We start from the raw sequence: 27,727 nt of genomic DNA on the forward strand, positions 1-27,727 counted from the left end.
ATTCTGGAAATGCTTCAGCTTTAAGTGGAATATACTTAAGGAGAGACCAGAGTGCACGTCTTTTTGACAAGCACTGTGATATCACGGGTGCAATAAAAAAACAAAACCATTATCTTGGCTATAAAATCTGCCAGAATCATGTCTAATGTCAAAATGTATTCTAAATGTAAAAACTGCGCTTGCGAAATATGAAATGACCTTAAAACCTAGTAATAAGAGCTGAACTCTGTAATCATTTCAAGGGCTGATCATCGAGGAACAAATCTTTGACCTTTGTCATGTTTCAACATGATGCATGTGTGCAAACCTCCACTATATCATGGAGTTTGTGGAACAAACTAGCTAAAATTAAACCGCACGATAATATGCTTGGTCACAATTCAGCATCCAACAAAACACCAGAAATCATTTTAAAGCCTAAACCCTCAGACGGTCAAGTCCAAATATCTGATTGGAATCTGATCATATTTAGCAAGTGTAAAAGGGTAATTCTTTTTTTTTTTTTTAAATCAACGAAATGTTATCTAACAAATCCATTTTTGAGCTCATTCATATGTGGTTTGAAATCCTATTCAATAAATGCATATAAATTAGCAATAAACCAGGGTGGGCAATGGACTTTCTATTGTTTTGATGGATCCCAAAAGAAAGTTTGCAATGGCTGTAGCGTGATAGCAATAAATGCAATAGGGCTGTAACCAACACTCTAGACTTTGGTGAAAAGATGCACAAAATCCCTCAAACATCATCATCAAGGAACACAAAGACCGTAGTCTCACCTGCGCGTAATCTCTCTCCAGAGTGGCCTTCTTCTGGCTGTAAGTTCTGTAATAAAAAAAAAAACAGACAATTAAAGTTTACAATTAAAGTTAACAATTAAATCAAACTGAACAGACTACTTATTACATTACATTACTTATATATATATATTTACACACACACACAGTGAGTAGGATTAGGTGAGGTTAGGGATCAGGGGGAGGAGATGGGTAGGATTAGGGGTGGGGTTATGGATCAGAGGGCGGAGATGGGTAGGATTAGGGGTGGGGTTAGGGATCAGGGGGCGAATCTGGGTAGGATTAGGGGTGGGGTTATGGATCAGAGGGTGGAGATGGGTAGGATTAGGGGTGGGGTTAGGGATCAGGGGGCGGAGCTGGGTAGGATTAGGGGTGGGGTTATGGATCAGAGGGCGGAGATGGGTAGGATTAGGGGTGGGGTTAGGGATCAGGGGGCAGAGATGGGTAGGATTAGGGGTGGGGTTATGGATCAGAGGGCGGAGATGGGTAGGATTAGGGGTGGGGTTAGGGATCAGGGGGTGGAGATGGGTAGGATTAGGGGTGGGGTTAGGGATCAGGGGGTGGAGATGGGTAGGATTAGGGGTGGGGTTAGGGATCAGGGGGCGGAGATAGGTAGGATTAGGTATATCTGGATGGAAGTTGTCCCTAAAAACGCGTAGAAAACGCTGGCCGCGTCGCATTCTCCTTTTTTCTAAAGCACTAGGGTGGTTGCGCTCCGGTTGGTTCTTATTACGTCACTTACTGTGCGTTTATGGTGCGCTTGCGGCATTCTGAAAAGTTGAGATGTTTTTATCTCAATGCGGCACGTACGCGCTTGGAAAAAACGAATGCGTCGCACCACGACCGTGCCGCTTCCATTATGAGCGTGCATACCGCACGCCTACATTTGAAATAATGAATTTGAGCGCGCTTTGATTTGTATAAATAAAAACAGAATATTTAATGAAGGTGTTAATTTAAATCTGCAGTATATTGTGGAGGATTAAGTTATTACAGATTGATTAAAGCTAACAAAACACATTTTATCTTAGAATAATGTACAGACTGTGAGAGAATGATTTTTCCAAGCTGTAAACAAAAACAGACTATTTCAGTCTTTCTACTTCAAAATGTCATGTTAAATTCAACGTGTTAGTTGCCATCCATGTTGTATCATTTTGTGAAATTTAATCACAATTTATTCTGCAAAAGTGTAAATGCAAAACTGTAAATTATTTCCAAATAAACCCTAGACCATTTTTTCAGAATAATAACATTCACAATCAGAATATGAATAAAGGATGTAAACAGGGTCAGTGTTGGTTTCATGCTGAATTTAAATCATAACACAAGGTCACAAGGATCCCAGTTGTGATTTTCGAAGCTCAAACTCTCTGAGCAGCAAGAGTTATTCATCATTCTCACACATCAGACTGTGAGTTGGCTGTGGAGAAGGTGTTTTTAACATTCTTCCTGGTATGACTGCTTTAGTTTCCGAGCCAGAGGGAAGGAGGCATTCAGACAGATGATGGTTTGAGCAATGCATCCATCTCCCTTCACTTCCATTGTCCTTGCACTGCATTACAAATGAGTACAGTCTGAGTCAAGCTGACAAAAAAAAACATCAAGTTACGGTTTTGTTTTTCCTCGCTCTACTGACTCCAATTCCTTTTCCCATTATTACATCCCATGATTTCAATTTCAAATCAGTTAAACTCATTGCATGGGTGCCTGAAAATGCTGGAGGAATGTCACAGCGGGTTCGGTCTTATCCTATGGGGGCCGGTTTGTGTTTATGGGATTAGTGCGTGTGCGTATGTGTACTCGGCGACATTGCTTTTATGCAAGACAGGAATTTCCGCACCTCCCCCTCCCCGCAGAAATACTTCCAAAGGAAACCAAACTACAGGACCCCTCTGTGGCCCAGACCCAGCGTCCTATCAAAACAGGGCGAGATGCTTACATAGCGCCATAGTTTATGGGGGAAGAGGTTTTGTGTGGTATGTCACACATGCTTGCTCATCACTTTTCACTTTCCGACGGTCTAATGGCCGGCGGCAAACACTTCATCCTAGTTCATGGCTGCTGTAAAGGCTTCTTTGAAGACACCGGTATCTGCTGCACATCTGCACTGCATCCCAATTCACTATACAAAAAGTCGACATCAATGCACTATCTACTAATGCAACCCAACCAGGCCTCACACTCTTTATTTTGCATATGTCATGGGCGGGAATTATGAGGGATATTTTGACGTGTTTGTTCCCAGAAGAGTAGTTTCAGGGAGTTCAGAAACAGTGATTAATGATATAAAGAATAACTCCCTTTGGAATGGACTTTAATATTATACACATTAACAAAATAAATTGTAGCCTTTAAGTATTTCTTTATAAAGTCACATTTTAAACAATATGTGCCTCAGTGAAATACAATTTTGGGTATTTTTTTTCCTAAGTATGGAATCATGCAAGATGCATTTTGATGACATTCCGAATACTGCCAAATTCTTTTCCTATGTACTTAGTTACAAGTATGTACTTTCCAATCAACAATGGAAAATATTTTGGTAATGCTTCCTTTTACAGTCCAGTTACCCATGTAAATACTATGTACTTATTTTAGTAACTACAATTACTGGGTAATAACTAGTACTAACCCTGAACCTACCCCTCTTCCATGTACTTACCTTATATTAGCCAGTACTTTCTAGGTAAGTACACTGTAAGTACTGTACTGTAAAAGGAAGCGTAACCAATATTTTTCCGGCACAGCAGATATACGTGAATAGGGATGCAGCGTCTCAATCAGTTCCCTTGTTCGCAAATGCACTGCCCAGGCAGTCAACCATTTCTAGGGCTGTCCCAGTGTCAAAATCTGAGTCTGACACATTCGCTTCCTAGAAACTTTCAGAATGCACTTGAAAAAAAACAACAGAAATGTCTTCATAAGTCCCACAAGCTGTCAGAGAAAAAGAGCAAGTGTGCATACAGTATGTGAAGCCTTATTTTTTGTCTTTAAAAATAGGCCTAGATTCTGTTTGTAATTATCTTTTATCTCTAAAGTGCATGAAAACTAAAAAGAAGATTAAAAAGACTTTATTTACATTAATTTACGCATGCTAGGGCTGGGCGATAAAATGCTAACAATAATTATTGCAATATAATTTTCCTCTTTAAAATTATAACAAAACGTTGCTAAATCTTCAATATACTCTTTATGCACTATGCAAATAATACTGCAAACACTTGTTGCAGACCATCACAGGCACCAGTACCAATTTGCCTAACTGATAAGTGCTGCTATATCGGTTGCTTATGAGAAACATTACATGGCAAATGCACCAAAAAGTGAAACGAAACAGAGCTACTCATTTGAAACACGTAACACAGATCATTCATCAGCTCGGCTAAAAAAAGACAATGCAGCGTGAGCTCAGGGGGAAATGCATTTACTCGCTGTCCATCTCAATCACACAACCACTAAACAGCGCTGTCAGATGAAGTGAAAAGCGCTTTGAGTTCTCCCATATGAACAAATCATATGCCTCATGATTTAAACCAGCTTAAATCCAAAATAAAAAGCACTAAGATTCTCACAAATTGTGGAAAACAAGAGAAACATTGTGCCACAACGATACAGTTAGAAGGCTTTTCAACCCACAAATCACAAACATTTACCATGAATTTACTGTAGTAACACAAACTGTAACAATGGAAACAAAAATGTGGGATATTCATATTGAATTCTTATTAATGTAGACAGTAAATGTAAAGGAGTAATGGGATATAATTACAGAATTGTTTGGTTTTGCCGTTCTTATGCATTTGTACTGCACTGAATGTCTTTTTGCTACTGTTTTTCATAACAAATACAGATCCGATCCGTGACTCAAGTACTGATGCAAATTTACATCTGCATCAAGCAACTGTGAAATGTGCATTTCTAAGAGACAAAACATGGAATATTAATTGGTGAAATGTTCACCTGTTTGGCAAGTGTTTGCCATGTTCTGATGATAAAGAGAAGTCTGATGATAAAGTTCTTTCCCTCTGGAGCAAAGACTTGCTTTTAAACTTGAAAGAAATAAAGATTTGACATTTATTGTGAAAATTATCCATATCGACTGATACGATACTGAGCTATTTTTTTTGGCCCTAATGAATGCTCTAAAATGCTTCAAAATACCTAATAATCAATTGAATGCCATTTTGCATGTGCATCATCTGTTCATCTGGTTCCATCATCTGTTCATCTGTTCCATCATCATCTGGATGAAATAGAACAAGGGAAGGACACGTGCGTTTTTTAAAAATATCATAGCATAGACAACTAGCAAACAAAACAATCGACATCCCAGGAGTGTGTGGTCAAGAGAAGGGGCTGTGAAAATGAAAATCGTCAAGCTTTATTGCCTTAAAGTCACCATCACACTTCTCCTGGGGTGAAACTGGTTTCGTGAGAGCATTCACAGGGTGACCTTGAGGTCCAGTACAGCGAGACACAGCCAGGCCTGATGTCTGCCAGATCCCCTACACTGGAACAACCTTCTACATGCCACAGAACCTTTCCTCACTCTTTGAACAGCAAGGACACATGCCAAACTATCAGGACATTTGTTTGTTTTGATGAACTGTACCATTTTTCTGAAATAAAAGCGCCCGAGAGCTAGTAAATCTGTTTATCTTAAGAAGAGGAGACGCATTTAGCCTGTTGATATCTAGACAAGTGGCATATATAAATGGAAATGCACATCAGATCACAGACAGGCAGACACGTACGCACAACCACACACACATCTGTGAAGAGAAGACACATCATCTTTCTGCTGCACGAACACCCTTTGTGGTCAAAATTTAAGTCAACAAATTCATCTTTACTGCTTCATCATTATACCCCCCACATACATATCGTCTGACTAAATGCCTATTCACCATTCTGCATGAATTCTTGTCACAAAGCTGCATTATAAGACTCCTGGACAATGAACTTTTCTTAGATTCCAAATGGAAAATTGTCACATTTGGTGTGAACAAGTTTGAAACTAATATCTTTTGACAATTTTCATTGACAATTAGCATTCCATTTCATCTTTAATTCCACAACACACTGCCAGACGACTTTGAATGGATGTAATGTTAAACCCACTTAGACTAGAACGCAAAAGAAAATATAGAAATATTAAAGGGTTAGTTTTCCCAAAAATGAAAATTAAGTCATTAATTACTCACCCCCATGCTGTACCAACCCCGTAAGACCTTCATTCGTCTTTGGAACACAAATGAAGATATTTTTGATTAAATTTGAGAGCTGTATAACTACCACATTGGCTCCTAAGGGACTGCCTCTTGACGGCCCAGAAAGTCAATGAAGAAAATGTTTAAATATCCCAAGTGACTACCGTGGCTCAACTATATGTTTATCAAGTGACGCGAATACTTTTTGTGCGAAAAAACAAACAAAAATAACGAGTTTATTCAACTATTTCTTTTCTTCCTTGTAGGCCAGAAACGAGATTTCCTTAGATTTCCATGACGCATGCGCGAGAATTGCGATCTGCTTTACACTACTTCAGATCGCAATTCTCGCGCATGCGTCGTGGAAATCTAAGGAAATTTCGTTTCTGGCCTACAAGGAAGAAAAGAAATAGTCGAATAAACTCGTTATTTTTGTTTGTTTTTTCGCACAAAAAGTATTCGCGTCACTTGATAAACATATAGTTGAGCCACGGTAGTCACTTGGGATATTTAAACATTTTCTTCATTGACTTTCTGGGCCGTCAAGAGGCAGTCCCTTAGGCAGCCAATGTGGTAGTTATACAGCTCTCAAATTTAATCAAAAATATCTTCATTTGTGTTCCGAAGACGAACGAAGGTCTTACGGGGTTGGTACAGCATGGGGGTGAGTAATTAATGACTTAATTTTCATTTTTGGGTGAACTAACCCTTTAAGATTATATTTTTGCATTAAAGGTCAAGAAATGGATTTTTAAAAATCATTTTAATTAGTTCCTTGAAGTTCACTTACACCGTGTCCTAACTACACGCGACGCGATAAAACTTGGCCCGCACTCGTATTGGAAATGGGTAAGGACATAATCAAATCAAGAAATAACATTATTAAAAATCAAAACATTAACAAAATATACTCATTGACTAATTTTGTTATGAAGTACAGTTGTAGGTTTGCATAGAATTCATTTTGAACGCTATATTACATGCTTTCAAAAAATGAGGTAAATTATCCGTTATCGATTGTGGCACAGTGACCTATTTTTAACTAAAAATAAATAATGTATACTCATAACCATTGTAATTTCTTCATTCTGTCAGCCGCGACCGGTAACTAGGAACTAGGAACCGTTTCTAAATTAGAAACTTCGTGTGTCGCCGCTGGTTAGGACAAAAACTCTGATTAACATGGAAAAGATTCCTTTTATCGCGGCGTCGCGTGTAGTTAGGACACGGTGTTATAGTATTAAGTTTTTCACCCCCAAAAAACAAATGGTATCGACATCCACTCTCTATTGCATGAGTACGTGTTTTGAAAACATTTTCCGTATAAAACCGTTATTTACAGACAATGCATTATGAAATAATTTACTTGCGGTTTGTGATGCAGCTGCTGTCAGATCCAATACGGCTGCTTCATTCATCGAAAATGAAACTATTACAATGTGCCACGTTTACAATATAAAATACTCTGAACAAACATAATAGACACGATCTGGGACGACATTAAAATAATCCATCCACTTATGTCCAACGCTAGGATCGTTCTGATGTCGGTAGAGAGACGCAAACGAGCTGTTTAAACGAACCGTCTAAGCGAACGTTCTTTCACTCTTGCATTTGTCGTGTTGTCAACAGACTCAAACATGTGGACTATGTCAGAAACTGAACGTGCATCTGTATACTGTATTCAGTGTAGACAGCATCAGTGACAATAATGGATTCTATTTGCTTTTGGCGACACCGACGCTAAGCAACTGCATGCCAGTGGGCGGGGCTTATAGTGTGATGATGTATAACTATTTGATGTCTTGCTCTGGAGGCAGTCAAATGCAAATGTACTTGCCCATGTGACGTCACAGATGCTGACAGAAACTTTTGAAGCTTCATTAAATAAAAGCTTTGTTTATAATGAGGTGGATGCTTTAAAGGGGTCAATATGCACTTTTAAAAGTTGATTGAACTGAAATACTATCATATAATGATAAAAATCCATCCAGTGTTTTCTCCTGCCTCAAATTTGTGACATCACTTAATCGGATGCTCCTCCCACGATTGTTGATTGACAGCAGCGTTTCAACACAGACCCGCCCTGAGCGAGCTGTCATCATCATAGTCCGCCATTGTTGATATGCTGGAGCAGAATGGCATCTAAGCGATTGTGGTGTTTTGTTCTTGGGTGAAATAACGAACTCAGTCTGTAGACTGTGACACAGTGAACACACACTGAAACGGCATGCTTTTTGATCAGGTAAAATTTGGGTTTTCTTACAATACTAATGAGAATTTTTAATAAAAATATATAACAATGTTTTCATTTAGAAAACTTAGATCCCTATAGATTCATATTAACTTGAACAAAAATGCCATTATATGACCCTTTTATGTACAAAGACTTCTTACATCAGGGCAAATTTGATTTCTCATATCATGACCCTTTAATATAGTTATATAAATAAATATAAACTTAAAAATACCAACATTTACATATAAACAATTGCTATGGCAATGAATGAAAATGGCGTGTTAAAGGATTAGTTCACTTTTGAAAAAACTTTTGCTGATAATTTACTCACCCCCATGTCATGCAAGAAAGTCCATGTCTTTCTTTCTTCAGTCGAAAAGAAATGATGGTTTTTGATGAAAACGTTCCAGGATTTTTCTCCATATAATGGACTTTAGTGGGAACCAAACGGTTCAAGTTCCAAAAGAAACTTTCAGTACAAACTGCAAACTTGTTCAAAGGGCTTTAAACAATTCCAGACATAAATAAGGGTCTTATCAAGCGAAACGATCACTATTTTTTTTTAAATAACAAAGTTTAAGTTTCATAAGATCAAACGCTTGCCTTGCTCTGTTATGTGGTGCACGTTCGTGACTCTCCTGTTTGAACTCGTTCAACAAAATGAACAAATCTTTTTCCGAATCATTTCATTCGTTTCTTTTGCCGAATGAACCAAATGACTCGGAAAAAAGATTTGTTCATTTTGACGAACGAGTTCGAACAGAAGTGCATTACAGAACAGAGCAAGGCAAACTTTTGAGCTTATAAAACTTAAACTTTGATATTTATTTATAAAACGAGCGATCGTTTCGCTTGATAAGACCCTTATTCATCGTCTGGAATCGTTTAACGCCCTTTGAACAAGTTTGCAGTTTGTACTTAAAGTTTCTTTTGGAACTTGAATCGTTTGGTTCCCATTGAAGTCCATTATATGGAGAAAAATCCTGGAATGTTTTCATCAAAAAACCTTAATTTCTTTTCGACTGAAGAAAGAAAGACATGGACATCTTGGATGATAAGGGGGTGAGTAAATTATCAGCAAAAGTTTTTTTCAAAAGTGAACTACTCCTTTAATGTTTACTATTAATAACCGCCTTTTTATAAACTTTGCACAGGATACTTAAAGGAGAACTCTGGTCAATTTTAACATTGAGCTAATTTTTGTTGTTGCCTGATTTGGTGTTTCGGGGATTTTAAATTCAGTGTTGCGGTGATTTGTCATTACAAGTGCACAGCCATGTGAGTGGTGTTAAGAGTAACCACGGTCAATCTGACCGCAGTAAATGTGAAAAATATTAATAAAAATGATGTTAATTCAACCACTCCAAATGTACAAAAAAATTAGCTCAATATTAAAATTGACCGGAGTTCTCCTTTAAGGTCGGTGACATCCCCAAATACAGAGTGCTAACAGAAGGCGGCATCTTGTGTCAAAGGGTTAACAGACTCTGTGTGTGGGGTAATAGCTGGTGGCTATGAGGCAGGAAGTACGATCCACAAGAAGCTGCTGCATTCAGACAGTGGAGCATGTGAACTCCAGATGTTAAACTCTTTGCCACGACTGACCTACATAGGAAACAGCATAGCAAGGGTCAGAGGTCACTTGGCCTGAGGTCACGTCTACTAATTTGTCTCCTCTGTGAGCTACGCAGCCAAAAGTGGTGTACACCAGTGTTCAAAGGTTTGGGTCAATGAGATTGATTTTCAGCAAGTATGCATTAAACTGATCAAAAGTGACAGTAAAGTCATTTATAATGCAACAAAAGATTTCCATTTCAAATAAATGCTGTTCTATCTATGAATAGAAATGGATTTTTGAAGCATCACGTGACACTGATGACTTGAGTAATGATGCTAGTGTACACAAGGTTCATTTTTGCACATTACTGCATAACACTTTTCGCAAAAATAGTAAGTACAGCATTCTGAACATACATTTACAAATACAATAAGAAACAAAGAGAATGTGGACGGAAGAGGGAACATCCACAGGAAGAGGAAATGGGTTAAGATACGAGTCCAAGTCAATAATTATAGCAAACCTCAGAGTGGCTAATTACAAAGCAGCATCTCAGCCTGAGGAGCCATGGATGTCTGATGACAGTTCTTCCTCTGGGACCAACAGGTCAGAGCGTCTGTCTACAGCTGGGAAAAACCCAGCAGTGTCCTTGGAAACCCCTTTCAGTCCACCAGAATTGAACGGCAGTTAAATTATTAAGCCAATGATTGCAATTAGAAGGTGAATATCAGGAGCTAATTCGATTATTATATCTTGAAAACAATCTTAACGATTCCTCTTGGAAGCATTGCTGTTACTCGGTTCAACAAACCCCTAACGCATATTAACCAACCAACTTGAACACCTAAACAGCACAGCAACACTTTCAGAAAGGGGAAAAAAGTTGATTGTAATGTCGATGACTTATAAAAGGAGCATTCAGACACACAAGTGTTGCATTTACTGCGAGCAGAACACTGGTGGGCAGAATGGCACTTTCAGCAGAGGTTGTTTAGTGTGGATACACACAAGGCAGACCTGTGGAATTTGAATGCCTAGAGTCAAGCCGTAAAAGCAGGAATCTCCAAGAAAACTACAAACGCACACAGATGCAGCCAAGGTCTTTTATCTTATAGGTTGTAAGATCGCAAACTGAGATGAGTGACAGCTGTTTAGAGATTGTAAAGTGAGTGCTCTTTTGCCCTTTCCAAGCTATAAACCACTGAATAAAAGTATTGTTTTTCATGCTGATAAAATGGGGGAAAGGCCAATAACACGGTCCAACGTTTTGGAAGTGACATTTTCATGTAAAAGCAGGATTTGCTCTCGAAATTGCAATTGACAGTGATACTAACAGATATAGAATGTCAAAATAGATACGTGCAATGTAAATGAAGACTAATAGATTACTAGAATTAAAAATATATCGATAGGAATAATTTCTTACAATTATTTGTAAAAGTAATGACTTTTGAATAATCTTTAATGTCTCAATGTACAATGATATTCTTGTTATGGTAAAGCCGCTGCTAAACACCTTCTTCCGACCAGATTCAGTCACTCTTAAAGGGAAGGTCACTTTGAAATTAATTTTTGATGTTTTAGCTTGCCTCAAGATGCATCCAAGATGTAGGTGTCTTTGTTTCCGCAGTATTTTCAATTTTGATATTTTTAAGTCAAACCGTTCGTGTCTATCAGTCATATAATGGAGGTCTATGGGGTCCACCTCAAAGAGCATGCATAGAGAAGTCCAAATTAAACCTGATTCAATGACTCGTAAATGTAAGTACAGATTGATGGCCTAAGACACGAAACGAGCGGTTTGTGTGAGAAAACGAACATTATTTATATCGTTTTTACCTCTTGTAACCACAGCCACAAAGCGCCCGCGCCCTCAGATCAGGTAAAAACTATATAAATACTGTTCGTTTTCACACACAAACCGCTCGTTTCGTGTTTTAGGCCATCAATGTGTACTTAACATATACGAGTCATTAAATCAGGTTTAATTTGGACTTCTCTGTGCATGCTCTTTGAGGTGGACCCCATAGACCTCCATTATATGACTGATAGACACGAACGGTTTGACCTAAAAAAAACATCAAAATTGAAAATACTGTGGAAACAAAGACACCTACATCTTGGATGCACTTGAGGTAAGCTAAAACATATCAAAAATTAATTTCAAAGTATACTATCCCTTTAAACACACCTCACATAATCTGTAGAACCATCATGATGATCAGTGGTGGAATGTAACGAAGTATAAATACTTCGTTACTTTACTTAAGTACATTTTTCACGTATCTTTACTTTACTTAAGTACAATAAATAGTGCATACTTTTTACTTTTACTTCGTTACATTTTGCAGCAATTATTCTACTTTCTACTCCACTACATTTCTACAACTTCTGTTACATTTTCGTTACATTTTCTGATCAGTTTTTCCCCTGACAAAACGTAATCTGACCGTCCGTTCGTTGCACGTTTGTCTCACCAGTGACGTTTGGTTGCCATAGATACATCAACTAAATGCGTCTCACACGCAGTGTGTTTATCATGCAACTCATACGCGAAAATTTGTTTTTACGTGCATAGGAAACACACCCTGTGTAATATACGTTTGGTTAGGATTATGGCAAGCCAAGAGGTTCAGAATTACACCATAAATGAATCGCGTCTACTGCCAAACATAGTTATTAACATATAGTAAGGATAAGCATGATATTGCCTAATTGCAAGCTTGTTTCAGAAATGGTGACTTTTTTTCCATCATTATTGAACATCATTATAGGAGTAGGCTAATCATTAGAAAATAGACATTAAGATAATAAATTGTAATGCAAGTACTTTTACTTTTAATACTTAAAGTACATTTAAAATAAAGTACTTTTTACTTTTTACTTAAGTATGGTTGTCATTGTGTTACTTCTACTTTTACTAAAGTAAATATTTACCTGGGTATTTGTACTTTTACTTAAGTACTGAGTTTCAGTACTTCCTCCACCACTGATGATGATCATAGGGACTTGGATTGACAGAAGGGGATAAATCAGTCCAAAATTGCCTTGAATATCTTGTAATGTGTGCCCAGCTTTAGTTATATTACTCTTGACAGACGCGCAGAGATAGCAATGAGGCTATTTGATTAGAGATAATGCTGTGCTCATTTCATTCGTGTATCATATAGTAGAAGTTTTGAATAATTTAAACAGACATGTCACATATCAAATAGTAGAAAATGTGTATGATGTATTTAGTTGATATTACTCTTGTCAAGCTCTGGTTTCTGAGAGATGCACAGAGACGGCAACGCAGCTCTTTTCATTTGTAGATTTTATACTCATTCACTTCACACACTCATTGTGTAGTGATTTATGCATAATAAATGAGTTTTATGGATAATATCAAGCAAACAGTGTCAGGCGAATGTTTTTTTCTATTATTCAGTAGAATTAGATGTTAATTTTGAAGCCATTATCCATGCCTTTATAAATAAGGTATTCGGATTCTGGCACATCCCTAGTTGGAAGCACAGCATTGTCCAAAATGTATTGGTATATGTGGAAACATTAAAAATTCCCTTCACTGGAATTATGGGGTCTGTGTGTTTTTTTAACCTGTAAAAAACAGCCCCATACCATTATCCCGCCTCCACCAGTCCAAACGTTACAGTTGGCCCAAAATAATTAAGGCCGGTAATGGTCTCCTGGCATCTGCCAAACCAAACCAACCAACCCATTCCATGAAGCTCTCGGTGCAGTTTTTGTGCCGACAACAATGCCAATGAAAGTTTGGAACTCTTCTGCTATGGAATCAGCAGAGCATGGCGACTTTTAACTTTAACTTTGTCTTCTGTTTCATGGCTGAGTTTCTGTTGTTCCTATACTTCCACATTCAAATACAAGCACTTACAGTTGGCTGTGGCATATCTTGCAGGGATGGAATTTGTGAATTTCACCTATGACTCAATTTCATTTTAAGCTGACTTACTGCAAAGGTGGCATCCTATTACAGTAGCATGCTTGAATTCACTTAGCTCTTCAGAACAACCTTTTTTTTTCCTCCCAGAATCCACAAAAATATGTGTAAATTGCAGACTGCATGGCTAGGTGTTTGACTGTATACACTTGTGACAATGGGTCTAATTGAAACGCCTCACTTCAATTCGAACAATACCAACTCAACACTTGGGTTGGTATTATGTTGATGCAGTAATATCCAGACATTTTTATGCATGACTTTGATATAATTTTAGGGATGCTGTGAATAGGTTGCATTGCATGCTGAGAGTTGTATATACAAATATGTGTGCACTTAATGCTAACCGACTAACTAACTACTTCCAAAAAAGAAATAAAACCATCATAAACACAATCAAACCATACAGATGGGACAGTGACGTGTGTGTGTGTAAAGTCATAAACAGATAAAACTAATCCAGAGGTCAGTAAACCTTGAATGACGCGGTTTCTGTTTCCAAGAAAGATTAAGTTAAAGGGATAGTTCACTTTAAAATGAAAATTCTGTCATCATTTACTCACCCTCAAGTTGTTTCAAACCTGTATGCATTTCTTTCTTCTGCTGAACACATTGACTTCCATGGAAGTCAAATTTCAAGCCCAGAAATACTTAAAGGGATAGTTCCCTTTAAAAGACATCATGGAAGTCAATGGCTCCAGTTAACTGTTTGGTTATCAACATTCTTCAAAATATCTTCCTTTGTGTTCAGCAGAAGAAAGAAATGCATTTAGGTTTGAAACAACTTGAGGGTGAGTAAATGAAGGCAGAATTTTCATTTTAAAGTGAACTATCCCTTTAAGTATTTCTGGGCTTGAAATTTTACAACCTAATACAATAATAAATCATAACCATCTACTTGCACTATCCATGCCAAAGAGTCCTGTGACCAAGTCTCTAGATATGACTCGGATCCCGTTTTATCAACTAGCAGGTGAAAATTGTGCATATGGTCACTAGAAAGCAAATGCTACAAAACAACGCACACACTGAACTTTAATACATATTGTTATTGATCTAATTCACTAACTCAAGGGATATAAAAATAAAGACCGTTGACTTGAACACCATCAAGAACAAGAGAGTGGGAGTGTTAAATATAGAGAATAAAAACAAAGCACAACAGCAGGACAAGACAAAAGGAAGGAGAGTCTCAGAGATGAGATAGAGCGAAAAAAAGAAGAATCGATGGGCATTAGGAGGAGAGTTTTCGATCTAATTAGGAATGTCGGAGGCGTTTGAGCTATTGGTGAGAGGAGAGGAAGAGGTCGGAGAGGTCAAGGCCTTGTGTTTCACTTCCAGCTTTTCCAATTAGTGATTGTTTGGGTGTGAAACCGATGTTATCTCCCCACAGCCAAGTGTGTGTGTGTGTCTGTCTGATGTGGTATCCTATAGGTAAATCTCACAATACCCGACATGAACATGCCTGTGTAATATTTCACTCTAAAATCATAAAAAAAAAAAATTAACATTTTCTTCAAGAAAAAAAAACAACTAATTGAGGAAATTGCATATTTTACAAGTCCATCCAAAAGTTTGAGATTGGTAAAATTTTTGAAAGAAATTTCTTTCAAAAATCTTACCAACCTTAAACTTTTGGATGGACTTGTAAAATATGCAATTTCCTCAATAAGCTTTTTTTCTTTTTTTCTTAAAGCCTTATAGCATAATATGCTATAAGGCTTAGTTTACTTGATCAAAAAACAGTAATATTGAAAAATATTGTTAACAATTTTTAACAGTTTTCTATATGAATACATTTTAAAAACACAAGCTTTGTTTGTCACCGAAATGTCTTTACCGTCACTTTTGAACAGTAGTGTACATTGTGACATTATTTTCATGGCAATTAAACAAAATAAATTCTCATTAATATCAGTGTAAAGCAAGGATATTTCACAATTTAAGCAATAAGCAATTTTTTTTAAAATACAATTATTAGAAATAGGTATGCATTACAGAATAATGAATTTAGGGGGAATTAATGCAATTATATTTAGGGTTTATTTTCTCTTATACCATGGTCTGGGTGAATACTCGATTCTGATTGGCTGCAGGGTGTCCGTTAAAAAGTGATAGAGGACACCTAGTAAAGTAGTTCTGGTGAAACTGCCTGTTTACCATTCGAAATGAATAAATAAATGCGCTGCCCACAACAGCTGTGAGTAACCATAGCAGCAGGCAGTCAAAGTATCCGTTAACCATTTGCTCTATCAAAACAAACATCTAACGTTAGTTAGATATTACATAGCCTAAGCCTACTAATACAACAATAAGCGACTTCGTTATTTCTTTTAACATTTATGAAGAATATGACAACTTTGACGACTGGGATGCTGCTGAAGAAAGAAAAAATGTAAATAAAACGGAGAAACGTCGCAAAGAAAATTACACCGCTGCTGTTATGAATGAGACCCTGCGGGAGTTTTACGCAGCAGTCCAGACAACCGGCAGGAGGAGAGTACAGCGTTTCAAGCCTAAGAAGCCTGTTTGATTAATTGTTTTATGTGTAATAAAAAAATAAATAATAACTATGCCTACCTTTGTGTTTCATGAAAAAAAACAGGCGAGTTATTATTTGTAAAAACTTGATTTAGCCTAATTAAAATATAAACTAGCAGCTAATGTTTTAAAAATGTTTTATTTTGGCAAGTGACCATGGTACAAGCGGGTTAATGCCCTTCGAGGTGTCCATTGTCAGGTTTTAATGGACTTCGGCGGGGGCAACCGTCCTCCGCTCCGCGTCGGCCGGTTCACGCCTCGCCGTCGTCCATTAAAACCTGACAATGGACACCTCGTCGGGCATTAACCCTTACCTGTAAAACTTTATCCATTCATTTTATGGTGAAATGTGACGTATTCATGATATTCTGGAGCGTGTGTAAAGCGTTCTACTTTGAACCATTTGGCTTGCTTGCTCTCTTTAAAAATTCATAAACGTGCCCGGTTGAATTTGCTTATGACGCGAATTGAATTCAATGCTTATGTGCGTTTGGGTGGGAGAACATGACTGTTAAAGTGAGCATGAGAGAATGTGAACTCCAGTGGGACGCTGCTGGAGTCGAGCATTACAGGTCTCCTCCTCCTTCCTTTATGAGCACCTCCTGCTCTCACATGCCTCCTCAAATTCCTTCATCCGCTTCAGAAAAACACTCATCATGCTCTAGAACATCACAAACTGGCTCACTTTTTCTTTAAATCGAATACGTTTACGTGTCTCATGTTTTCTAATGCCTGCATCCTCAAAGCACGGCCTGAAATCTCCAGGAATTTGTGTCCTTTTTCTTCCCAGATCACAGTCATCTGCTTTTTTTCACTAAACAAACACACACACACCATCTCTAGGATAGAAGGCATGTCTGGGCCCCTCTCGCTCCTTTTGTTATACTGCTATAAAAGACATAATACAGATTCATGGTGTGCTTGCAAAATCACTATTACTACTTCTCATAAATGTTTAAGGAATTGATTGAAGCATTGATTGAACCCTCATAATACCTAAATAAACATCATGAAACCAGCCTAAAAGTAATATAAAAATATCTTCTAATAGCTTTGTTTTTTTGAGGAACATTTTCCTGTGGTTAAAAAAATGATATTGTGAAATTTTATTACAATTTAATAGAACCATTTTCTATTTTAATATATTTTAAAATAATATATTCCTGTGATGCAAAGCTCAATTGTCAGCATCATTACTCCAGGCTTTAGTGTCACATGATCCTTGCGAAATCATTCAAATATGCTGATTTGCTGCTCAAGAAACATTTCTAATTATTCAGAGCAGCGCCATGACAGGTATGAAAGTGGGGCTGTGAGGAATAGACTTGCCGTGTTTCCAATGGCATCCACTGTAAAAAGCTCGGGAGTTATCGGGAGTTTGTCAACTGAACATGCCTCATTGACTTTCATTATAAGGACAGAAAAACACTGAAACATTCTTTAAAATATCTTCTTTTGTGTAACACAGAGGAGAGTCAGAGCTACAGGTTTGGATAACAAAGGCGAGAGTAAATGACAGAATTTTCTAAAACCATCACTGTAATCTCATGCCTATCTATATCAACTTGAAACATATTAAATGGGTCATGTAATGCCATTTTATACAAGTTAATATGATTCTTTAGGGTCTAAATGAAAACTTTGTAATATAATTTAATTAAAAATTCTCATTAGTATTGTAAGAAAACACTAATTTTACCTGGTCAAAAGCTGTTTGGTTTTCAGCAAAAAAACACCACAATCGCTTAGATGCCATTCTGCTCCAGCATACCAACAATGGCGGACTATGATGATGACAGCTCGTTCAGGGCGGGTCTGTGTTGAAACGCTGCTGTAAATCAACAATCGTGGGAGGGGCGTCCGACCCTGTGACGTCACACGGCTCGATTTGATACGGGGAAAACATACGGAGATTTAAAAAAACAAAAAACAAAAACAATGGATGGACTTTTATCATTATATGATGGTTGTACAGGCACTGCCAACACACATTACAATACAATCAACTTGTAAAAGTGCATGTACCATTATATGACCCCTTTAATACTACAATACACCACATATTTATGGTCCACATGTGAACGAAGCTTGAGCTGGTCTGAAATCAGTGAGCAGATGTGTTTTGGTGTTTGAGAAAAGGCTTTCTTGAAATATCTCTCTGATCAAATTAGTCTTGAGATTCACGAGGCAGGGAGACACAATTTCATTAAGGCCTTTGAGAGTTGAACAGCTTGAGTGTCACTGTTTGTGTGTGTGTCGATGTTTGTGAAAAAAAAAGCTCATTCATTAAAGAATGTACATTTGGACAATAGTGTTAATGCTCAGGTCAGATCTTCTATAGAGAAAACACACTGGATGACTCATCGCAACTCCCAACACGGGGAAAGCATCAGTCCACAATAACCAAAATCTAATTTGACATCACTTTATATTATGCCATAATGTAGCTATTTTTGCTGGAAATTCAATGCAAAAATGGTGTGTATTTTAATTAATTTAATAATGTTGACTGTAAGATAAAACTTTAAAGGGATAGTCCACCCAATCATTTACTCACCCTCACGTCTCAAGACTTTTGTTCATCTTTGAAACACAAATGAAGATATTTTTAATCAAATCTGAGATTTATGTCCCTCCATAGACAGCTATGCAACTACCACTTTTTCTGAAAAAAAAAAATGATTCAATAATTAAGTTAAATTCAATCTGTTCATCATATAAAGTGATCGGCTTAGTCCAAATTTTCTGAAGAAACACGCTCAATTGACATGGATTTAGTTTTACGATCTCTTTATTAACTTTTTGAAGTGACAAAGTGGTAGTTGCATGGACTGTCAATAGAGAGACAAATCTGAGATTTCATTTAAAAGATCTTCATGTGTGTTTCAAAGATGAACAAATGGGTTTGGATTTGGAATGACAATTTTATTCATTTTGGTGCGAACTAACCCTTTAATTCACACCAATATCATTTGTTTATCTTCTTTGCATTCCAAACTTGATGGTCACAAACCAAAAGATCATTCTGTCAACAATACAACATGACATTCACATTAGTAAAATTATACATTTTAGATATTAAATACAAGGACTACATATAATCGCAGCCACCGCACCAGTCATTATTTGTAATCGAAGGAGAAGTAGGCTTGTTCTTCAAGCATTTATGGCAAGGAAAGCCTCTTATACTTGGGAGCTTGGGAGTGTTTCTCCCTCCTATCATGATGTCTTGATAAATTGTGGCATTTGTTTGTTGTTTAGAATACAGTATTTTAAAAGAATACGTAATTCTTTTGTCTTTTCGTTCAATAAAGAACTCTGTGTCGTCAACTTCCAAAAATCACACCTTCTTTAAAGAATGATCGACTTTTACATACGCCAGGTGACCTATAAATGCGAAAAAAATGTTCAGAATTGCCTAAAAAAACCCTCATTAGAGCATAAAAACTTTATTGTAATATATGGGAGTTTTGGAAATTGAAGTGTTTCCATTGGGCGTATATTCAATTTGCACAATTTGAAGGGTAACCATGTAATTTTTTTTTTTTCAGATCCAGCCAGAAGTCTTGATGGAACTCATCATGTGTCGAGTACACAAACGTCACAAAGCGGCTTCCTCGAAGCAACTATTTCTCCCTCGTCTGCTTTGCTTTTTCATCAGCTTCATCCGTCAGTTACTGAAACAACAACTGCCTTTCAACTCTTTAATATCACACAGGATTGCTCAACCATTTCCCACAATCTCTCGTGCATAACTCCCTCCCATGTCTTCCTGAGTATCAGGGCATCTCTGATATAGATATGGTCCATCAATTGCTGCCCTGTGCAAAGATATCATCCAACACCATTTGTATTTTGTACTACAGATATGAATGATTCCTCAATCATGTGGCCACGAGTAAGTTTAAAAAAACCCCAGAAAACATGATAGGGCTTAGCACGGTTATTAGATTGCAAAGGCTTGCGATTTCATTTAATACATAAGGCCAACTGTATGCGCGCATGAGCAGCTGTTAGATAATAAAAAAAATATACAAATTAAAAATTATTACAAAAATAAAATTGTGAAATATTGCAGTAGTAATATTTCTTATTTTGTTTTATTTTAGAATAATAAATTTGTATGATTTATGTTATGTAATTATTATACCCATAATTGATCACACATGTACAATTTTAGTTCATCAATTATTATTACGCAGAGTTTAAATGAATAAATATATGAAGGTAATTTAAAAACGCTTTTAAATCAATAGATGAAGCAATAAAATGACTACATGTGAGCTTAAATGTTCAATTCTCTCTTTACCTTATCAACTGTATAAACTAACTTCACAGCTTTTACTAGCCCTAATATACAGTACCAATACTTTTTATTGTAGTTGTCCTCTTTCATAGCCAGCTATTTTCCTCTTAGATATTTTCCTCCTTTTAATACTTTTATTTAATAAGTGAATTGCGCCGATTCTCTTGCGAGTTTTGAATGAGTTTCACTCTCTCAACATGTGATTGGCTGTTCGCTACTGATGTCACACCTCACAAGATCAAACCCTAAGTTGACAGAAAGTTGGTGATCAGCATCATGGTACCAACAAAGCCTTGTTGGATTGGTTTTGTCAACTCGAAACTAATCCTGCAAACCTGAGTTTATACAACTACCTTCAAGGTTCAGGCACCTGGTGCTTTGTTTTGAATCGTAAACCACAATTCTTAGAAGAAAATTTAAATAAATTGCAAAAGATTTTTCCTTAAATCATGCATCTCTAATTCTATTACTTTTCGAAGCATTCGGATTAGTGCTGTCAACGATTAAAATATTTAATCGCATTAAAGATGAACTGAACTGAAAAAATTCGACGTTGAAAACGTGTTGTTTATGACAATTAAAAGTAAATTCCACTAAACATTTTTTTTAAATATATATTAATATAGCTTTTTTAAGCAACGCAAAATTGCGCTTGTTTGCGCTGGCAGTTCCGATGACGTCACTGGCATGGTAGGACCCGCGGAGCGCCATAGACAACAGCTGTAGGTCCTGTATACACAGACGAAAATGAGCACTTTTAACGGCATGGATTACGCATTTGAGCCCGTGAGGGACAGGCCGGTAGTGTCTGACTACCACCACATGGAGGACGATCAGTTTCAGGCTTCACTTGCAGTACAGGATCGTTTGGGGGAAAGTGACTGTGGGCGCGAGCGCTGTGGAGCATAGACACTGCACGGAGACGATCTGTTGCAGAGAGGTCAACATGGACATTTATTGATCGGCGAAAAATGCATCACCATGCACCGTTCATTTCGGATGCTGTTCGGTGAGAGAAACGTGTTGAAGGAGGCTATGCTGTCTCTAATGGATGTCCGAGCTGAGACGCGAGCGCCCCATAAGTAACAGGGTATTTTACGAATAGGTGACGGCTGGGCTAACTTGTTACACTTTTCTCAGATTGTTTAGATTAACAGCGTACTGGCAGTTCACTCTATGGGCGAGGGTGCATTTAGGAAGGAGAAAATCCCATCCTTTACAGTAAACTATACATCAGGGATCTTTTCCCCCTCACCCGAATATCAAGGATTCGAGTAACGTTAAAGATGAACTGAACTGAAATTTGAGAAAAGGTGATATAACAGATGTATTTTATTTATTCTCATTGGTACAATTTTTAAAATGGCAGAATTTGTTAAAAGGGATAAAATAGTACATTGAAAGTGTTGTTTTTGTTACACGGGCGCCGCCATGTTGGATTTCAACGTTCGACTACGTCACTGGCATGGTAAGCCACTCCGTTGCCTACCCGCACCAGCAGAACAGCCGTAGCTTGTAAACAGTCTGAGGCTAGCTGACATGGCTGAGGAAACAGATTTTTTAGCGACACACTATTTAGAGATGTGTACTTTCGTCAATGAGTACATGAAACGTCTGACAATGCACGAAATGTTTTATTTACACAAGTTACAAGTTCAACACATCACGTTAACGTTACTCGAATCCTTGATATTCGGGTGAGGGGGAAAAGATCCCTGACGTATAGTTCACTGTAAAGGATGGGATTTTCTCCTTCCTAAATGCACCCTCGCCCATAGAGTGAACTGCCAGTACGCTGTTAATCTAAACAATCTGAGAAAAGTGTAACAAGTTAGCCCAGCCGTCACCTATTCGTAAAATACCCTGCTACTTATGGGGCGGTCCAGCGTCTCAGCTCGGACATCCATTAGAGTCAGCATAGCCTCCTTCAACACGTTTCTCTCACCGAACAGCATCCGAAATGAACGGTGCATGGTGATGCATTTTTCGCCGATCAATAAATGTCCATGTTGACCTCTCTGCAACCGATCGTCTCCGTGCAGTGTCTATGCTGCACAGCGCTCGCGCCCACAGTCACTTTCCCCCAAACGATCCTGTACTGCAAGTGAAGCCTGAAACTGATCGTCCTCCATGTGGTGGTAGTTAGACACTACCGGCCTGTCCCTCACGGGCTCAAATGCGTAATCCATGCCGTTAAAAGCGCTCATTTTCGTCCGTGTATACAGGACCTACAGCTGTTGTCTATGGCGTTCCGCGGGTCCTACCATGCCAGTGACGTCATCGGAACTGCCAGCGCTAACAAGCGCAATTTTGCGTTGCTTAAAAAAGCTATATTAATATATATTTTTAAAAAATGTTTAGTGTAATTTACTTTTAATTGTCATAAACAACACGTTTTCAACGTCGATATTTTTCAGTTCAGTTCATCTTTAACGTGATGCATTGAACTTAACTTGTGTAAATAAAACATTTCATGCATTGTCAGACGTTTCATGTACTCATTGACGAAAGTACACATCTCTAAATAGTGTGTCGCTAAAAAATCTGTTTCCTCAGCCATGTCAGCTAGCCTCAGACTGTTTACAAGCTACGGCTGTTCTGCTGGTGCGGGTAGGCAACGGAGTGGCTTACCATGCCAGTGACGTAGTCGAACGTTGAAATCCAACATGGCGGCGCCCGTGTAACAAAAACAACACTTTTAATGTACCATTTTATCCCTTTTAACAAATTTTGCCATTTAAAAAATTGTACCAATGAGAATAAATAAAATACATCTGTTACATCACCTTTTCTCAAATTTCAGTTCATCTTTAATGTCATAGTTAACTCTCGATTAATCGCAATTAATCGCACATTTTTATCTATTCTAAATGTCTCTTGATTTCTTTTTGTCCCATTATTTGTTCTCATTTTAATGCTCTTATCAACATGGAAAAGTGGATCAGCTTGCTTTGAGCAAATGTTTTTTATTGACAACAACATTGGCATATACTGTGTTCAAATTCACACCAAAATTCTCACTTGGAGCAAATAATCTCTCACACAATGTAACACTATCCATCAATAAAAGGGTGAAAGAAATACTGACGAGGTCCTTATATTGACGAGGGGGCAGAGAATTCGCATCAGCTGTGTGTGAGTGTGTTTTTGGCCATCATCAAGTGGTATTTCAGACAGGACGTGCTGCGAGTTCACAATGACAAAACACACAGATCACTTTGGTCTTGTCAATGGAACCATTTGGCAACTTTTTCACAGTAAATTTTCCATTCAGAATCTTATTGGCATCCATTTCGGAGACTCGCGCTCATCATCCACTCAAAACGTAACGTTAACCAACTATTTGGCCGGCTCGGAAGCCCAAACGAGTGTGTGCGGCATGCCTGTATTTTTGTTTACGGTCTAGCTAGATTCGCTTGGCTTTGATCTATGAAGCAACAAAACGTCCTCACGCGGAACAAGCCATTGAAATGATTGGGTTTCATAGCGGAGCACACTCATGCCGCGTCCTGTTGCAAAAGCATGTGAAAAAACTACAAAGTTTGCTAGGCCAAAAAGACTGTTAATCATGCAATAAAAAATTGACGCCATTAAAATGGGTTTGTGTTTACGCCGTTAATAACGCATTTAACTGACAGCCCTAATTCAGATATATGATTTCTGCTAGCAAACAAAGTTGGTAAAATCAAAAAAGTTCTTCAAAAAACCTTCAAGATATTCAAATCACTAGATACGACTCATGTCCCTCACCTGAGCCATATCTAGTAAGCAGAATAGCTTTTTTTGACTTTACCAATAGGTAATTGGACTTTATAAAAGCAACCACCTATCATCAACTCAAAACCATTCCTGATGGCAGAAATGAACAGGAAATTCCCTCAACATAAGTAAACGGATGCAAGTATGTTCAATTGGCCAAGTGCTCAGATCAACGCATGCACATTTGCAAACGGGTAAGCAACAGGAGAAATAAAAACACAGACTACAGCAGAGTCCTTCATGTTTGAAGTTACTACAGACACCAGCGTTCCAGTCTGTGAGAGTCAGCAGTACTTCCCAAAATACACTATGAACTCACCCTTAAATATATCTGAGACAGTGTGAGCATGACTGTACTGTAGTTCTATAATATATCTCTTCACACGACCGTCCCACGTCGTGTCTGAGTCATTATGGTCAGAGCATTAGTGGGCCAGTAGGTAAACAGGAAGATCAAACTCAGAAGCTCAATTAATGGGGCTCTTTGACTCCTCGCCGAGACATTGATTTATCCCACTAGAACACCCTGAGAATGTTTGTGTATGTGTTTGTGAGCAAGAGTCAGACAGAGCAACAAAGAGCAGAGGAGAAAGTCCAAATCCATGAATGTCTTTTGACACATAGAATGGAGAAGATCATAAAGTCAACTTTAAATCCATGGAAATGTAATGTAATTAATGTAGCAATGAGCTTAGCAACTGTTATAATCTTCTCATGCTAGGCTAGCCAACCTTATACGACACACAAACAGCACAAACTAAAAGAAATCAATTGCACATCCCCAGTCCCTTTCTTGGTTAAAGGGATACTCCACTTTTTTTGGAAATAGGCTCATTTTACAACTCACCCAGAGTTAAACAATTGGGTTTTACCATTTTTGAATCCATTCAGCTGATTTTCTGATATTTAGAAGAGTATCAGTAACCAGACAGTTTCTGGTCTCATCGACTTCCATAGTAGGAAAAAATATATACTATGGAAGTCAATGAGACCAGAAACTGTCTAGTTACTGATATTCTTTAATATCAAAAAAAATCAGCTGAATAGATTCGAAAATGGTAAAACCCAACTGTTTAACTCTGGGGGAGTGGTAAAATGAGCCTATTTCCAAAAAAAGTGGAGTATCCCTTTAAGGTTCAGTAACATTAGATAAATTTCAGCAAAATCTGGCAGGCAAAAAAATCCATTATCAATAGTGTAGTGATGCTTATAAAACGGTTAGTTCCAATCCTTGATTCTGATTGGTCAATAGCTGTGCTTTATTCATGTTAAAACACGGCTATGACCGATTCACCCAACGGTTCTATTTATCACTGCAACGCTGCAGTTCCTATGTTGTTTTTATTTGAGCTTTCATGCATATTACACATTGGAACGTTGTTCTTATTCATGGTCAGGGACTATTTTTTTAGTGATTTTACTTCATGAAAGTTGCACTAATACATTTTTTTTTTTTACTTTAATATTTCTATTGTGTGGTATCCGTTTTATAAAAGCAATAAGGTACTTGAGGGAAGTGCTGTATTGTGAATAAGTCACTCCACTTCACGTCGTGCCTAACAACGCCCTTCAGCCGTTACTTCTGCAACCCCTTCAGCCGTTAAGTCAAACCAAGCAGAATTTTTTTTGTTCAGACAGGCAAATTCGCATTAACCAACTTGAACCCAATCCAAAACCTGTGTGAGGAAATCCCTCTGCCGAAAACACACAGATTCCTATTGAACTGACTCAATTTCGACCATGAAAAATCACTGAACAACAGAAACTGTGACCATAGCTTTAGTCTGATTTGGCTAAATATGTTTTGTGGGCTTTAGTCTCAAAAGGCTTCATGTGAAAGTGCAGTCCACTCTGCATTGATCAAAAAGTCAACAATGAACTGATATCTTTCTATTAATTTTTAAGGGAACAAAAATCTACAGTAAGTTAGACATAATCTTGGACATTATTAAATCCTCAACAGACCATTTTTCCATCTCTCATAGTCTATGGTGCCATATCAAATTCATGGTAAATTGTGTAGTTTTCGTGCAAGTAGTGACAATATTGCAAAATGTAAGAGTTAAGAGTTTCCAAACAGATTTTCAACCTTCACTTTCATTATGACAGACCTCAAACAAACAGATCAATATTTCAATAGGCAGTTGTTCCTGACAAGCGTCATCTTTAAATGTGGCATCCTCGCTAGCAAAAGCTAAGAAACTGCACATTTGGCAGGATTCCCGATGGTTAGCTGACTCATGTCTCACTATTTTTTTTGTCTTATATACTGCCTGTAGTCGACTCGAGGACAGCAGAAATACAAGCTGAAGGTCTTTAGCTATGAGGCGTAAAGCTATTAAAGTGTGCTGCTAGCTGTTCTGTGTAGAGATGCAAAGACTCTGCTTGCATGGAATAAAGTTTGTCCTTTATCCAAACAGCAGGTATGACAAATAAGACTTCCAAAATTATGAATCAGACGGGATAAACAAAAAAATGTACAGGAGGCCAATCAGGTCATATACTGTGGCTAATACTGTGAACATAGTCAAGGCTAAATGGTTTAACACAGTGAAACGCTTGCAACATCTTCGTCTATATTCACAATTCAACATGGTGTCAAGTACATTATTGCTTAATTAAAACATCCGATTCTTAATTTTAGTAATCACAACTTTGGAGAAGATAGCAGCACAGTTGCTTATTTTAATACTGACTGTTGTCTTGCATTCAATAAGATTGAGAAATTGTTTAATTTTATTACTTGGGCTCATTTTCTCATATCAAAATACAGTATTTTCCAGAAATAAGTCGACACTGTCAAGTCGTCACACAGGGTGAAAACTGCATTGATGAGAGAGAGATGGAGAAAAAACACTGATCAGTGTAGAAGTACATTTTTTAGATTCAGAAATATAGTAAAATAGGTCTCTCTCTTGAATCCAACAAGGAAATGACTTAACCTACAATTCATTGACTGGCTTCTAGAGACAGGCTCCTCAATCCAATAGACCCCTCATGTTAATATGTTTAAAACTGATCCGTTTAAATTATATAAAGACATAATGTTCAGCACAATTAAAGGGCACCTATTATGTCCCTTTTTACAAGATGTAATATTGGTCTCGGGTGTCCCCAGAATGTATTTGTGAAGTTTCAGCTCAAAATACCCCATAGTTCATTTATTATAACCATTCGAAAACGTCATTTTTGGGGCCTGTTTAAAAATGAGCTGTTTTGGTGAATACGACCTTAAATGCAAATGAGCTGCATATCCCCGCCCTGCCTTTGGATGAGGGCGTAACTTGATACCTATGGCAGTCAGTCTACGCGGAATGGCTGAGAGAGAGAAACACGCTATTTTGAATGTCATT

General features: G+C 37.7%; 1 protein-coding gene across 2 annotated transcripts in view; it reads right to left on the reverse strand.

The window, feature by feature from the left end:
• Nucleotides 1-27,727, reverse strand: part of fchsd2 (FCH and double SH3 domains 2) — a 116,036-nt gene that overhangs the window by 80,927 nt on the left and 7,382 nt on the right. For both annotated transcript variants that reach the window (XM_039663697.2, XM_089135448.1), the window contains exon 3: nt 780-825. In XM_039663697.2, the coding sequence (XP_039519631.2) occupies nt 780-825 (46 nt within the window). The remainder of the gene's footprint in view (nt 1-779; nt 826-27,727) is intronic.

The sequence above is a fragment of the Pimephales promelas genome, chromosome 10, assembly GCF_988280905.1.
Source record: "Pimephales promelas chromosome 10, fPimPro1.hap1.1, whole genome shotgun sequence".
Lineage (NCBI taxonomy): Eukaryota > Metazoa > Chordata > Actinopteri > Cypriniformes > Leuciscidae > Pimephales > Pimephales promelas.